This window comes from Lampetra fluviatilis, chromosome 74 (genome assembly GCF_964198595.1).
Source record: "Lampetra fluviatilis chromosome 74, kcLamFluv1.1, whole genome shotgun sequence".
Taxonomy (NCBI): Eukaryota; Metazoa; Chordata; class Hyperoartia; order Petromyzontiformes; family Petromyzontidae; genus Lampetra; species Lampetra fluviatilis.
The window spans coordinates 1,523,317-1,536,226 of record NC_136348.1 but is presented as its reverse complement, the minus strand read 5'-3'; the positions used below and the strand labels follow the sequence as shown (position 1 = coordinate 1,536,226).

Below are 12,910 nucleotides of genomic sequence, written 5' to 3'. Positions count from 1 at the left end.
TAGTCGTAAATGCGAGGGAGGGGTTAAGAGGTGCACGTTAAATCCAGTGTTAACATTTATTTTAGCATCATATTTAAGGACACTGTTGTTGATAAGAATTCGTCTGGGCATGGCACATGCCTTGTTCTACTCGATCAACCAAAATTAGTACAATGTCGGTCATACAGGAGTGTGATTTCATTCATGAGTAGTATTCACAGAGCCCCGATTACACTAACCTACCTAAAGTTATGGTTAAACAAAGTAATCTTGAGTGACTTAATTCTCAGCTCAGACATGATCATCGCAATACTTTCCAAAAAAGTGTGGGTTCCTGCGAGAGCAGGTCCTGACTTCAAACAGCTGGGCAGCATAATCGGAAGTAGCTGCGTCGCCCTGAAAATGTGATGTTGCTGTTGTTGTTGTCGCTGCTGTTGTTGCTGCTGGAGTTGCTTCTGTTGCTGTGATATACGCAGGGAGGTGGTGTTCCGTGATGGGATGACGCATTTGATTAAAGCCTCTGATCAAACTCACCCGATTGACGCCCTTGATCGTCGCATTTGATCAACTCTTATATTGTAGACTCTCACATGTTAAGCTCTATCATAATGAAACATTATATTATATCCTATGAACTACAACCTATCCATTGTAACGCTGTAAAAATTAACCCGTCAAACAAAGTTTTTCACTATAAATCCTTTATATGCGTGGCGGCTAGAGTCCTCTCGTCCTATGGCTTGAGATTGCTGCCACCTAGGGGTCAGATGATTGCCTGCCACCATTAAGCAATTGGTAATTAAATATAATAATTTTTTTCCTTAAAAGTGTACAATTTTGGGGAAAAAAATTCACGAAAATAAATTGTCACGCACAACGAGTCTGTGTGCAAAATGTCAGCTCGATGGGATCACGGGAAGTGGGTAAAATAACGACTGAAAGATTTGCACGGTCGTAAGCAAGCAAGCAAGCGCGCAAGCAAGCAAGTGAACTTAATATAAAGGATTTAAAAAGAATATTACCTATTGGGTTTCACTCCCTCGTCGAGAAGGCCGCTCTCTTCCTTTTCTAAAGTTACATGCTAATTTCTCTGCATTCACTTTAAATCGAGGACAAAGTTTTTATTCAAAATAAGCGCACAATTACATATGCATGCATGAAGCACAATGGGCACATTACCCTTCGGTATGTTAATAGACATGCGGATTGTGCCTTCCAAAATTAACAATCGAATGCAAATAGTCTGAAAGACAAAGGATTGGATCCTAGGGGGGGAGTTATAAGGCGGCTCAGAAGCAGAGCTCAATGCCATTTCGAGAGGGAACTTGATGAGGTTGGACGCTCGACTCGTCGCTCTGCTGATCGCCCTTCAACCGCGAGACAACGCAGCCTGGCGAGCACAATTGCTGTGTCGACAGTTAGGCGACTTTGCGTCGGGAGAGTTCGTGGCGACATCTTCAGACGGGTTCTAGACATCGATTTACCGTGAATCTCCAAGTAAGTGTATATTTTCGCGGATAAAATCTTAAACGTGTTCGTCGTCAAATTAGTGGGATTTGTTTGCGTCTCGGTTAGACGCGAGAGTTTTAGCAGTTAACAAAATCCAAAACTCAACGCTAAACATCCTTGCGGCCGATAGCGTACTTTTGACTCGATAACACAGCTACTGTTACGACGCTCACATGGAGCAGAAACGCTCTCCACAGCCCCACGCACACGGAGGCAAGAAGCAATTCAATTGCTCTGTGTGTGGGAAGGCATTTTCACGGCCATCACATCTTCAGAGACACCAGAGAACACACACGGGCGAGAAGCCGTTCCTGTGTTCTGTGTGTGGGAAGGCATTTGCACACTCGTCAACTCTTCAAACTCATCAGAGAACACACACGGGCGAGAAGCCATTCCTGTGCCCTATGTGTGGGAAGACATTTGCACACTCGTCACATCTTCAGAGTCACCAGAGAACACACACGGGCGAGAAGCCATTCCTGTGCCCTGTGTGTGGGAAGACATTTGCACACTCATCACATCTTCAGCGTCACCAGAGAACACACACGGGCGAGAAGCCATTCTTGTGCCCTGTGTGTGGGGAGGCATTTGCACACTCATCTAACATGAACAGGCATCAGAAGGTTCACAATGATAGGAAACTGAAATCAAAAGTTGAAATTCAAGGTGCTGCAATGAGTCCTGAAGAAGTTTCCACCTTCGATCCCATGCAGTTGGATCCCGAGAGATGGCTGGATGTAATGGAGTGGCTCGAGAGTCAACCAGAGAGCTCGGGGTGACTGAAAACATATTATGTCACGTGGTTATACCTTTTAATCGGTATAGAGTACTTTTTGGTTATAATTTTGACCATTTTAGTTCTACAGTTTTTGGGAGAGTTTCGTGACGTGCACAGTGGTGTTTGTAATGTTATCGGATTACTTGCCGAAGTGGTGTGAAGAGCACTGGTTGTGAGAGGGTTCAATTGTAGTCGTTAAGTGTTCCTGTTGAGCTAAAGTTGGAATGCGTCTGAAGGTACATCTTTACTCAACATTTTAGCTTTTTTGATAGGTATTAATCGGCTTTAGATAGCCGGTTTTCAGAATGTACATTGATGGCGCGTTCGTTGGATATATGGCCTTGACTTCAACATAGACGCAGAGTGAACAAATGTGGTTAACTAATAAGGAAATCATGGGGAATTATATTTTAACGCTTTGGTATTCCTGGAACGGAAATGGTTTGCATTGTACTGGAAATGTGTGAACATAGGACATAATAAATATTCCCTTCGAGTTTTGACGTAAAAATGATTGCAGATGAATAAAAACGTATTTTTAACAAATGTTTGTACGGTCTTTATTTCATAATGTTCCTAGAAAAAACATGTTAAGAGATTTTCAGGTGGAGGATCTCCGTCACACAAGTGTGCCCTTAACCGGCAGCATCTTGGCTGTCTACCCGATTAACACGTGTTCCTTGAGGGGAAAGGTCCCCGTAGTTAATCCTTCATCAACGTACCAGTCCCTAATCCCTACTTATGTCGGGGATAAACTGTACTCTATAACATGTAAACTAATACTATAAACGATAACACTAAACATTAAACGATTATAAACTAGTGTATTAGTAGTTATTTTAATATCATTAGAAGCATTAGAATCACAGTGTGGTCGTATAAGAATCGCTAATATGTATGTATTGTGTACATGCAAGGATCGGATACAATTATTACAATTACAACATGGTCATATTACAATCACGATTTTCACTGCGATATGTAATCGAATAACAAAAGACGGAATATATTTGTATAAATACACGCACAGAATCATAAACTCATGAGATTATGAATCGTTACAATTATTATAACAATCAAAAATTGTGACAAAAACAAAATCCCACAATCAAAACACCACGCTCACGTGACGAATTCTTAAACAAACTGCAACACTCAAGTGACAGAACTCAACAAAAAAACGCCCAATAAAAAGAACAACATCAATGGCCAAATCCTAAAAACAGACAACACACGCACGTTAGTAGCTGTTAGAAGAAAACAACACCTAGCACCTTCAACTATACACATTATACATCCAACTCGTAAATGGGGCGGTATATGACAGCCTTCGCTGCTGTCGACGGGGCCAAGCAGCGAGTGTTTAACTCCATTGTTTCAGAATCCGTGTCATCACACGGCCACAGCGCCTTAGCCAAACTACATCTCCCGAACAAGGCAACCTTCCCTATGCTGTGTATTTTAGCAATATATTTACGGACGCACTTGAAGATACCAATTCGTCTTGAAAAGGCAGGCGACTTGTTCTACCAACACGATTTCAAATTTCTACCGAAATAAGTATGAGTTCATTCATGAGTAGTATTCACTAAGCCCCGGTTGCACTAACCTACACACAGTTATGATTAATCAAAGTAAACATTAGTCGCTCATCCCAGCTCAAACATGATCATACGAATTATTTCCAAATCCGTGTCGGGTCCCACGAGAATAGGGCACGTCCACAAACTCTCAAATTGTAAACTCACATTGCATACTCTAACATTATAAACTCTAAGAATATAACCTTTAAACTATGAGCTATACATTTCAACGCTTTAAAATAACACTACAAACTAGTGTCATAGTAAACTATAATGTTGTGTACTCGTATTACAGATTAGAACACCGTACATTGAATTGTGATATTCGAATCTCATTCGAATTCTTAGCTTCACACTCGTGAGTATGTAACATGTATGTAATATGCATGAATGTAATGTCTGTATGTAATATGTATGCATGTAATATGGACGTGCGAACCAAGGGTGGGATATGTGAAACGGAAGGTGCAGGATCAGGATGGGATTAAAATTATTTGAATAACACTTTGGTGGTATTAATATCAAGCTGTCCACTAATGGATGAATGTTCCATCTAAATGGAATCAAATAACAATATTCAGTATGAATATGTAAAATAATCGCACAAACCCAATATTAGCCCGTGAAATAATGAATCATTACAATTGCAATGACTCCGGACTCAGACTGCAGAGGGTTATTTTATTTAGCCTTTAACGCGGTTTCAGACCCCAGGCGTCACGATATAGCAACGACGACGACGAGACAGCAACCAGCCAAAACAGCCCCAAACCTCGTTCCTCCCCCTCTCTCATTCTCGACGTGAACCTCCGCCCACACTTGGTCTCGCCTTCCCTTCTCGAACTCTCTCTATCTTGTCCCTTAGTTGATGCACTGTCTTTACATCACCCACCTCTATGACCTCTACCTGACCCCGCCATGGGCGGAGCAACTTGGGGGACATACAGATATGTATGTAAATTATCTGTTCAATCGAACCGGGGGTCGGATATGTGAACTGTGGGGGGGGGGGGGGGGTACAGGGCAAGAATCGCATTCAATTTTTAGAATAACAATATGGTCGTATTAGCATTTTAATGGACTTTAATATATGTTACGTGCAAATGCAAATCGTTAGTCGTAAATGCGAGGGAGGGGTTAAGAGGTGCACGTTAAATCCAGCGTTAACATTTATTTTAGCATCATATTTAAGGACACTGTTGTTGATAAGAATTCGTCTGGACATGGCACGTGCCTTGTTCTACTAGATCAACCAAAATTAGTACAACATTAGTACAATGTCGGTTATTCAGGAGTGTGATTTCATTCATGAGTAGTATTCACAGAGCCCCGATGACACTAACCTACCTAAAGTTATGGTTAAACAAAGTAATCTTGAGTGACTTAATTCTCAGCTCAGACATGATCATCGCAATCATTTCCAAAGACGTGTGGGGTCCTGCAAGAGCAGGTCCCGACTACAAACAGCTTGGCAGCAGAATCGGAAGTAGCTGCGCCGCCCTCGAAATGTGATGTTGCTGCTGTTGTTGTCGCTGCTGTTGTTGCTGCTGTAGTTGCTTCTGTTGCTGTTATATACGCAGGGAGGTGGTGTTCCGTGATGGGATGACGCCTTTGATCAAAGACTGATCAAACTTAACCAATTAACGCCCTTGATCGTCGCATTTGATCAACTCTGATATTGTAGACTCTTACATGTTAAGTTCTAACATAGTGAAATATAATATTATAACCTATGAACTACAACCTATCCATTGTAACGCTGTAAACGAATATTACCCATCGGGTTTCTTTTCTAAAGTTACATGCTAATTTCTCTGCATTCACTTTAAATCGAGGACAAAGTTTTTCCATTTATTCAAAATAAGCGCACAATTACACACTGAGATGCACTTACATATTCATGCATGAAGCACAATGGGCACATTACCCTTCGGTATGTTAATAGACATGCGGATTGTACCTTCCAAAATTAACAATCGAATGCAAATATCCTGAAAGACAAAGGATTTGATCTTAGGGGGGGAGTAAGGCAGCTCAGAAGCAGAGCTCAATGCCATTTCGAGAGGGAACTTGATGAGGTTGGACGCTCGACTCGTCGCTCTGCTGATCGCCCTTCAACCGCGAGACAACGCAGCCTGGCGAGCACAATTGCTGTGTCGACAGTGAGGCGACTTTGCGTCGAGAGAGTTCGTGGCGACATCTTCAGACGGGTTCCAGACATCGATATACCGTGAATCTCCAAGTAAGTGTCTATTTTCGCGATTAAACTCTTAAACGTGTTCGCCGTCACATTAGCGAGATTTTTTTGCATCTCGGTTAGAGTGTCGTTCTTGTTTTAGCAGTTAACAAAATCTAAAACTCAACGCTAAACATCCTTGCGGCCGATAGCGTACTTTTGACTCGATAACACAGCTGCTGATACTACGCTCACATGGAGCAGAGACGCTCTCCAAAGCCCCACGCACACGGAGACAAGAAGCCATTCAATTGCTCTGTGTGTGGGAAGTCCTTTTCACGGCCATCACATCTTCAGATACACCAGAGAACACACACGGGCGAGAAGCCATTCCTGTGCCCTGTGTGTGGGAAGACATTTGCAAAGTCATCACATCTTCAGAGTCATCAGAGAACACACACGGGTGAGAAGCCATTCCTGTGTTCTGTGTGTGGGAAGGCATTTGCACACTCGGCAACTCTTCAAGACCATCAGAGAACACACACGGGAGAGAAGCCATTCCTATGCCCTGTGTGTGGGAAGGCATTTGCACAGTCATCACATCTTCAGAGACACCAGAGAACACACACGGGCGAGAAGCCATTCCTGTGCTCTGTGTGTGGGAAGAAATTTGCAAACTCATCACATCTTCAGAATCATCAGAGAGCACACACGGGCGAGAAGCCATTCCTGTGCTCTGTGTGTGGGAAGAAATTTGCAAACTCATCACATCTTCAGAGTCATCAGAGAACACACACGGGCGAGAAGCCATTCCTGTGCCCTGTGTGTGGGAAGAAATTTGCAAACTCATCAAATCTTCAGATTCATCAGAGAGCACACACGGGCGAGAAGCCATTCCTGTGCTCTGTGTGTGGGAAGAAATTTGCAAACTCATCACATCTTCAGAGTCATCAGAGAACACACACGGGCGAAAAGCCATTCCTGTGCCCTGTGTGTGGGAAGAAATTTGCAAGGTCATCACATCTTCAGATTCATCAGAGAACACACACAGTCGAGAAGCCGTTCCTGTGCTCTGTGTGTGGGAAGACATTTGCACACAAGTCACACATCAACAGGCATCAGAAGGTCCACAATGATAGGAAACTGAAATCAAAAGCTGAAATTCAAGGTGCTGCAATGAGTCCTGAAGAAGTTTCCACCTTCGATCCCATGCAGTTGGATCCCGAGAGATGGCTGGATGTAATGGAGTGGCTCGAGAGTCAACCAGAGAGCTCGGGGTGACTGAAAAATATTGTCATGTGGTTATACCTTTTAATCCGTAACGAGTACTTTTGTGTATAATTTTGACCATTTTAGTTTTACAGTTTAATTCCGTGCACAGTGGTGGTTTGTAATGTTATCGGATTACTTGCCGAAGTGGTGTGATGAGCACTGGTTGTGAGAGGGTTCAATTGTAGTCGTTAAGTGTTCCTGTTGAGCTAAAGTTGGAATGCGTCTGTAGGTACATCTTTACTGAACATTTTAAACGGGTTTTTTTTCAAGTATATAGCTTTTTTGATTGGTATTAATCGACTTTAGATAGCCGGTTTTCAGGATGAACATTGATGACGCGTTCGTTGGATATATGGCCTTGACTTCAACATAGACGCACAGTGAACACATGTGGTGAACTAATAAGGAAATCATGGGGAATGAAACTTCAACGCTTTGGTATTCCTGGAACGGAAATGGTTTGCATTGTACTGGAAATGTGTGAACATAGGACATAATAAATATTCCCTTCGAGTTTTGACGTCAAAATGATTGCAGATGAATAAAAACGTATTTTTAACAAATGTTTGTCCGTTCTTTATTTTACAATGTTCCTAGAAAAAATATGTTAAGATAATTTCAGGTGGAGGATCTCCGTCACACAAGTGTGCCCTTAACCGGCAGCATCTTGGCTGTCTACCCGATTAACACGTGTTCCTTGAGGGGAAAGGTCCCCGTAGTTAATCGTTCATCAACGTACCAGTCACTTATCCCGAAGTATGTCGGGGATAAACTGTTCTCGATAACATGTAGACTGTAATACTATAAACGATAACACCAACGATTAAACGATTATAAACTAGTGTATTAGTAGGTATTATAATATCATTAGAAGCATTAGAATCACAGTGTGGTCGTATAAGAATCGCTAATATGTATGTATAGTGTACAGTAACAACTGCAGCAGCAACTGCTGCAGCAGCAACACAAGTCTGACCTTAACCGGCAACGTCTTGGATGTCTCCACCATCAACATGTGTTCCTAGAGGGGAAAGGTCCCCGTTATAAATAGTTTAGCAACGTTCCTTTTCCTAATTCCGAAGTATACTGGAGATCACTTGTACTCTAAAACATGTAAACTGTAACGATTTAAAGATAACATTAAACATTAAACGAATGTAAACTAGTTTTTTTTATATAATTTATAAGACCGTAAACGGAGGGACAGTATTAGAATATCTATACTCTTTGGTTTTTTCGGTAAAGTCACGTAGGAAGAAGTAAAACAAAATAAATAACGACGTTTCGGACGCAACACAAGCGCCCGAAACGATGTCTGCAGCAGACATCGTGCTGCTCGCAGCAGACATCGCGGATATCGCGATTCTCACCTGAAGACGGGCGCTTGTGTTTCGTCCGAACCGTGATTTATTTTATTTCCACCTACGTGACTTTACCGAAAGAACCAACGAGTATTAATTCCTGCAGTCACGAAAGCTTCAAATCAATATTAGAATATCATTAGAAGTATTATAATCACAATGTGATCGTAATAGAATCACACTGCACATATGTATGCATACATACATACTATGGTCGTATGTATGTAATATGTATGTCCGTTGGACTTGCGAACCGGGGGTCGGATATGCGAACTGGGGGATTAGGATCGGATTAAAATGATTAGAATAACACTATGGTCGTATTAGAATTACACTGAGCTAGAATGTATGTTATATGTAGATGCACATCGGGAGTCGCGAATGCAACCTGGGAGGTGCGCGGTTTTAATCGCATTAAAATTATTATAATAACAACGTGGTCCTATTAGAATCACGCTATCGACTGCTGTTGATGTTCAGGTGGCGGCTTCCAATTCGGGCTCAGCTCTTCCTTTCCTCGCCTGGTTGGTGCCGCGGGACGCAACGTCTCATCCGACAGGCGTTGTAGCAGCTGGGTGATGGCATCCGTGAGTTTGTCAACTTTCTCTTCAAGTTGAGGCCGTCTCCCTCGTGGTCTCCTCCCTCTGGGCGTGATGTGGCTTCATGTTGAATAGGGTGTAGACGTTATTTTAGCAACATATTAAAGGTCAGTGTTGTGTTTAGAATGCGTCTAGACAAGGAAGGTGACTTGTCCTACACGGGCAGCCAAAATGATTACAATTTCTGTCATCAAACAGTGTGAGTTCATTCATGAGTAGTATTCGATGAGTCATGATGACGCTAACCTACATAAAGGTATGGTTAAACAAAGTAATCTTAAGTCACTTAATTATCAGTTCAGACGTGATCATCGCAATCATTTCCAAAGACGTGTGCGGTCCCGCGAGAGCAGTGCCCGGCTACAAATAGCCGGGCAGCGGAAGCAGCAGAATCAGAAGTAGCTGCGTTGCCCTCGAAATGTGTTGTTGCTGCTGTTGTTGCTGCTGTAGTTGCTTCTATTGAAGTTATATACACAGGGAGGTGGTGTTCCGTGATGGGATGACGCATTTGATTAAAGCCTCTGATCAAACTTACCCGATTGACGCCCTTGATTGTCGCGTTTGATCAACTATGATATTGTATACTCTCACATGTTAAGCTCTATCATAGTGAAACATAATATAACCTATGAACTACAACCTATCCATTGTAACGCTGTAAAAGAATATTACCTATTGGGTTTCACTCCCTCGTCGAGAAGGCCGCTCTCTTCATTTTCTAAAGTTACATGCTAATTTCTCACGTGAACATCACTAGCCCCGGCCACTTTTTTATGACCCGAGGTCTACACCCATTTCAAACGTTGTAAAACAGTTTGCCTCAGCAGCAGACCATGCTTTCCAACATGACGGACGCTTGTGTTGTGCCCGAAACGTCGTGATTTATTTTATGCCTATGTGACTTTTAATTAAATAACCAAAGAGTTCAGCAGGCGCCCCATCTCCGACCTCGCCACCACCAAGCGACGGAGCCGACCCCGCGTCCCCCTCACCTCACCTCACATGAACACACCCGCACGCATTCCCCCCCCCCCCCCATAGAGCTCCGAGGGGAGGTCACCTGGCCGACCGGTTTTTATCCGAGAAGCCCTTATCGGGATTAAACTTTCACGGTTTCCGGCAACCTAGGGAATTGGACGACCTCCCCCGACGCTACTTTGCACCGCGGCGCTGCGACCGGCCTTAAGATTGCAAGGTCGCAGCGAGGGGCCACTCGGCCACCGCGGGTGAAACGCATCCCACACACCCCACACACGCAAGTATCGATGGGGCAGGCAGAGGGAATAAGCATTGTGATGGAGGAGCATCATTAGAAAACACGCAGCGCATCTGAATTGCATAATCAGGCACCCCCGCACAGGGAGCAGAGGGACGGCATAATTACGCTCGGGCACGCAGGCACCATTGTTAGGGAAGTTAAAGGATAAGGCTGTTAGTATGACTAATCGGGAGAGCGGGGTCACGCGGGGAGCCGTGCACAAACTCCCACGGCGCACCTTTGTGACGGACGCCGCCGCATAAACTGCGATAATGGTGGGGCCTGCGTGAGAAAGGGATTGATTGGAATTTGCGCCGCGCAGGTTGAGCATTAAGTAGCATATCAAAAGCGCCCTGAACCGCGGTGCGCGTGCCAGAGGGTCGCGAGCCTATTGTCCAGAGCCGCATTCCCTTTGAGGTAGGGAGGATAAATGGGGAGCGCAAAGGGGAAATCGCGCTCTTACTCCTGCGCCAGGCGACCAGACGCAGCTCCAGCTCTGCCTCCGGACGTCCGCGCGACGTGCCCCGACGGCATAGAGGAAAAGCCACAGGACGACCGAATACTTCGACCCGTGAGTAGCAAGGTGACAGGGTATCGTAAGCCGATAAATAGGGAATAGGTCCAGGGGAAGTAGGATAGGCCAGCCTCGTCGACTCATACTGACATAACATTAAATTACCAGGTAGCAGATAATAAATCATTAATAGCGAAGCGTGGTCTCGCGTGATCTTGTCGTGCAGCGTGAGCGTGTGGGGGCGCGGGTGCACACAGTGGTTCGCCACGTGAGTGAGCGCTGCGCGGAGCTGAGCGCGTGGGGAAGCGTGTGTACGCAGTGGTTCTGTAGTGCTGCGGCTCGCCTCGGGGGAGCGCTGCGCAGAGCGGTGCGCGTGTGTTCACTACGTATATGATACAGGTGTGCGATCACAACGTGAGTGCTCCGTGGTGAGTGGGTGCCGCGGGGAGCTGTGTGTCGGATACGGGTGCGCATTGGTAACGTGGTTATTCGACGTGGTGGCGAGTGCCGCACAGGGCTGTAGACGGGCGCACGCTCGCAGCGTGCGAGAGCTTTACGTAGCGGCGTAAAGAGGGGGAGTATGGCGTTTGTTTGATGATGCCGTGCGCACGTATGCTTGCAGCGTGGGAGCGCTGCGTGAAGCCGTATGGGTAGGAGCGTCGCGTTCGAAGGCCGGCGAAACCCTAGCGGGTATTAGGGAGGTGGGGTAACATAAACGGAATAGGGGATGATGGCGGGAGAGACCCCGGGGGCCAACGGCCCCCACAGCTCCATTTATGTTCCATCTCAATGACATCCAATAGCAATATACAATATCTGCATATGTTTCAATAAACGCACAAACTCAATATAAGCCCGTGATCATTGCAATTGTAATGACTACACAGCCCCGAACCTCGTTCCTCCCCCTCTCTCATTCTCGGCGTGAACCTACGCCCACACTTGGTCTCGCATTCCCTTCTCGAACTCTCTCTCTATCTTGTTGTCACCACTTGTCCCTTAGTTGATGCACTGTCTTTACAGCACCAACCTCTATGACCTCTACCTGACCCCACCATGGGCGGAGTAACTTGGGGGACATACAGATATGTACGTAAATTATCTGTTCAATCGAACCGGGGGTCGGATATGTGAACCGCATTCCAATTTTACATCTCCCACCTCTATGACCTGTACCTGAACCCGCCATGATCGTCGCATTTGATCAACTCTGATATTGTAGACTCTCACATGTTAAGCTCTATCATAGTGAAACATAATAATATTATAACCTATGAACTACAACCTATCCATTGTAACGCTGTAAAAGAATATTACCTATCGGGTTTCACTCCCTCGTCGAGAAGGCCGCTCTCTTCCTTTTCTAAAGTTACATGCTAATTTCTCTGCATTCACTTTAAATCGAGGACAAAGTTTTTCCATTTATTCAAAATAAGCGCACAATTACACACTGAGATGCACTTACATATTCATGCATGAAGCACAATGGGCACATTACCCTTCGGTATGTTAATAGACATGCGGATTGTACCTTCCAAAATTAACAATCGAATGCAAATATCCTGAAAGACAAAACATTGGATCCTAGGGGGGGAGTTATAAGGCGGCTCAGAAGCAGAGCTCGATGCCATTTCGAGAGGGAACTTGATGAGGTTGGACGCTCGACTCGTCGATCTGCTGATCGCCCTTCAACCGCGAGACAACGCAGCCTGGCGAGCACAATTGCTGTGTCGACAGTGAGGCGACTTTGCGTCGAGAAGTTCGTGGCGACATCTTCAGACGGGTTCCAGACATCGATATACCGTGAATCTCCAAGTAAGTGTCTATTTTCGCGATTAAACTCTTAAACGTGTTCGCCGTCACATTAGCGAGATTTTTTTG

At 44.7% G+C, this 12,910-nt stretch overlaps 1 protein-coding gene across 1 annotated transcript in view; it reads left to right on the top strand.

Annotated features, from left to right (window-relative positions):
* Positions 1-12,910, top strand: part of LOC144953340 (uncharacterized) — a gene marked incomplete at its 5' end in the record, with an annotated part of 276,268 nt that overhangs the window by 171,503 nt on the left and 91,855 nt on the right. The window contains 2 exon segments of the mRNA XM_078883903.1: positions 1,686-2,111; positions 6,329-7,157. Of these exon segments, the coding sequence (XP_078740029.1) occupies positions 1,686-2,111; positions 6,329-7,157 (1,255 nt within the window).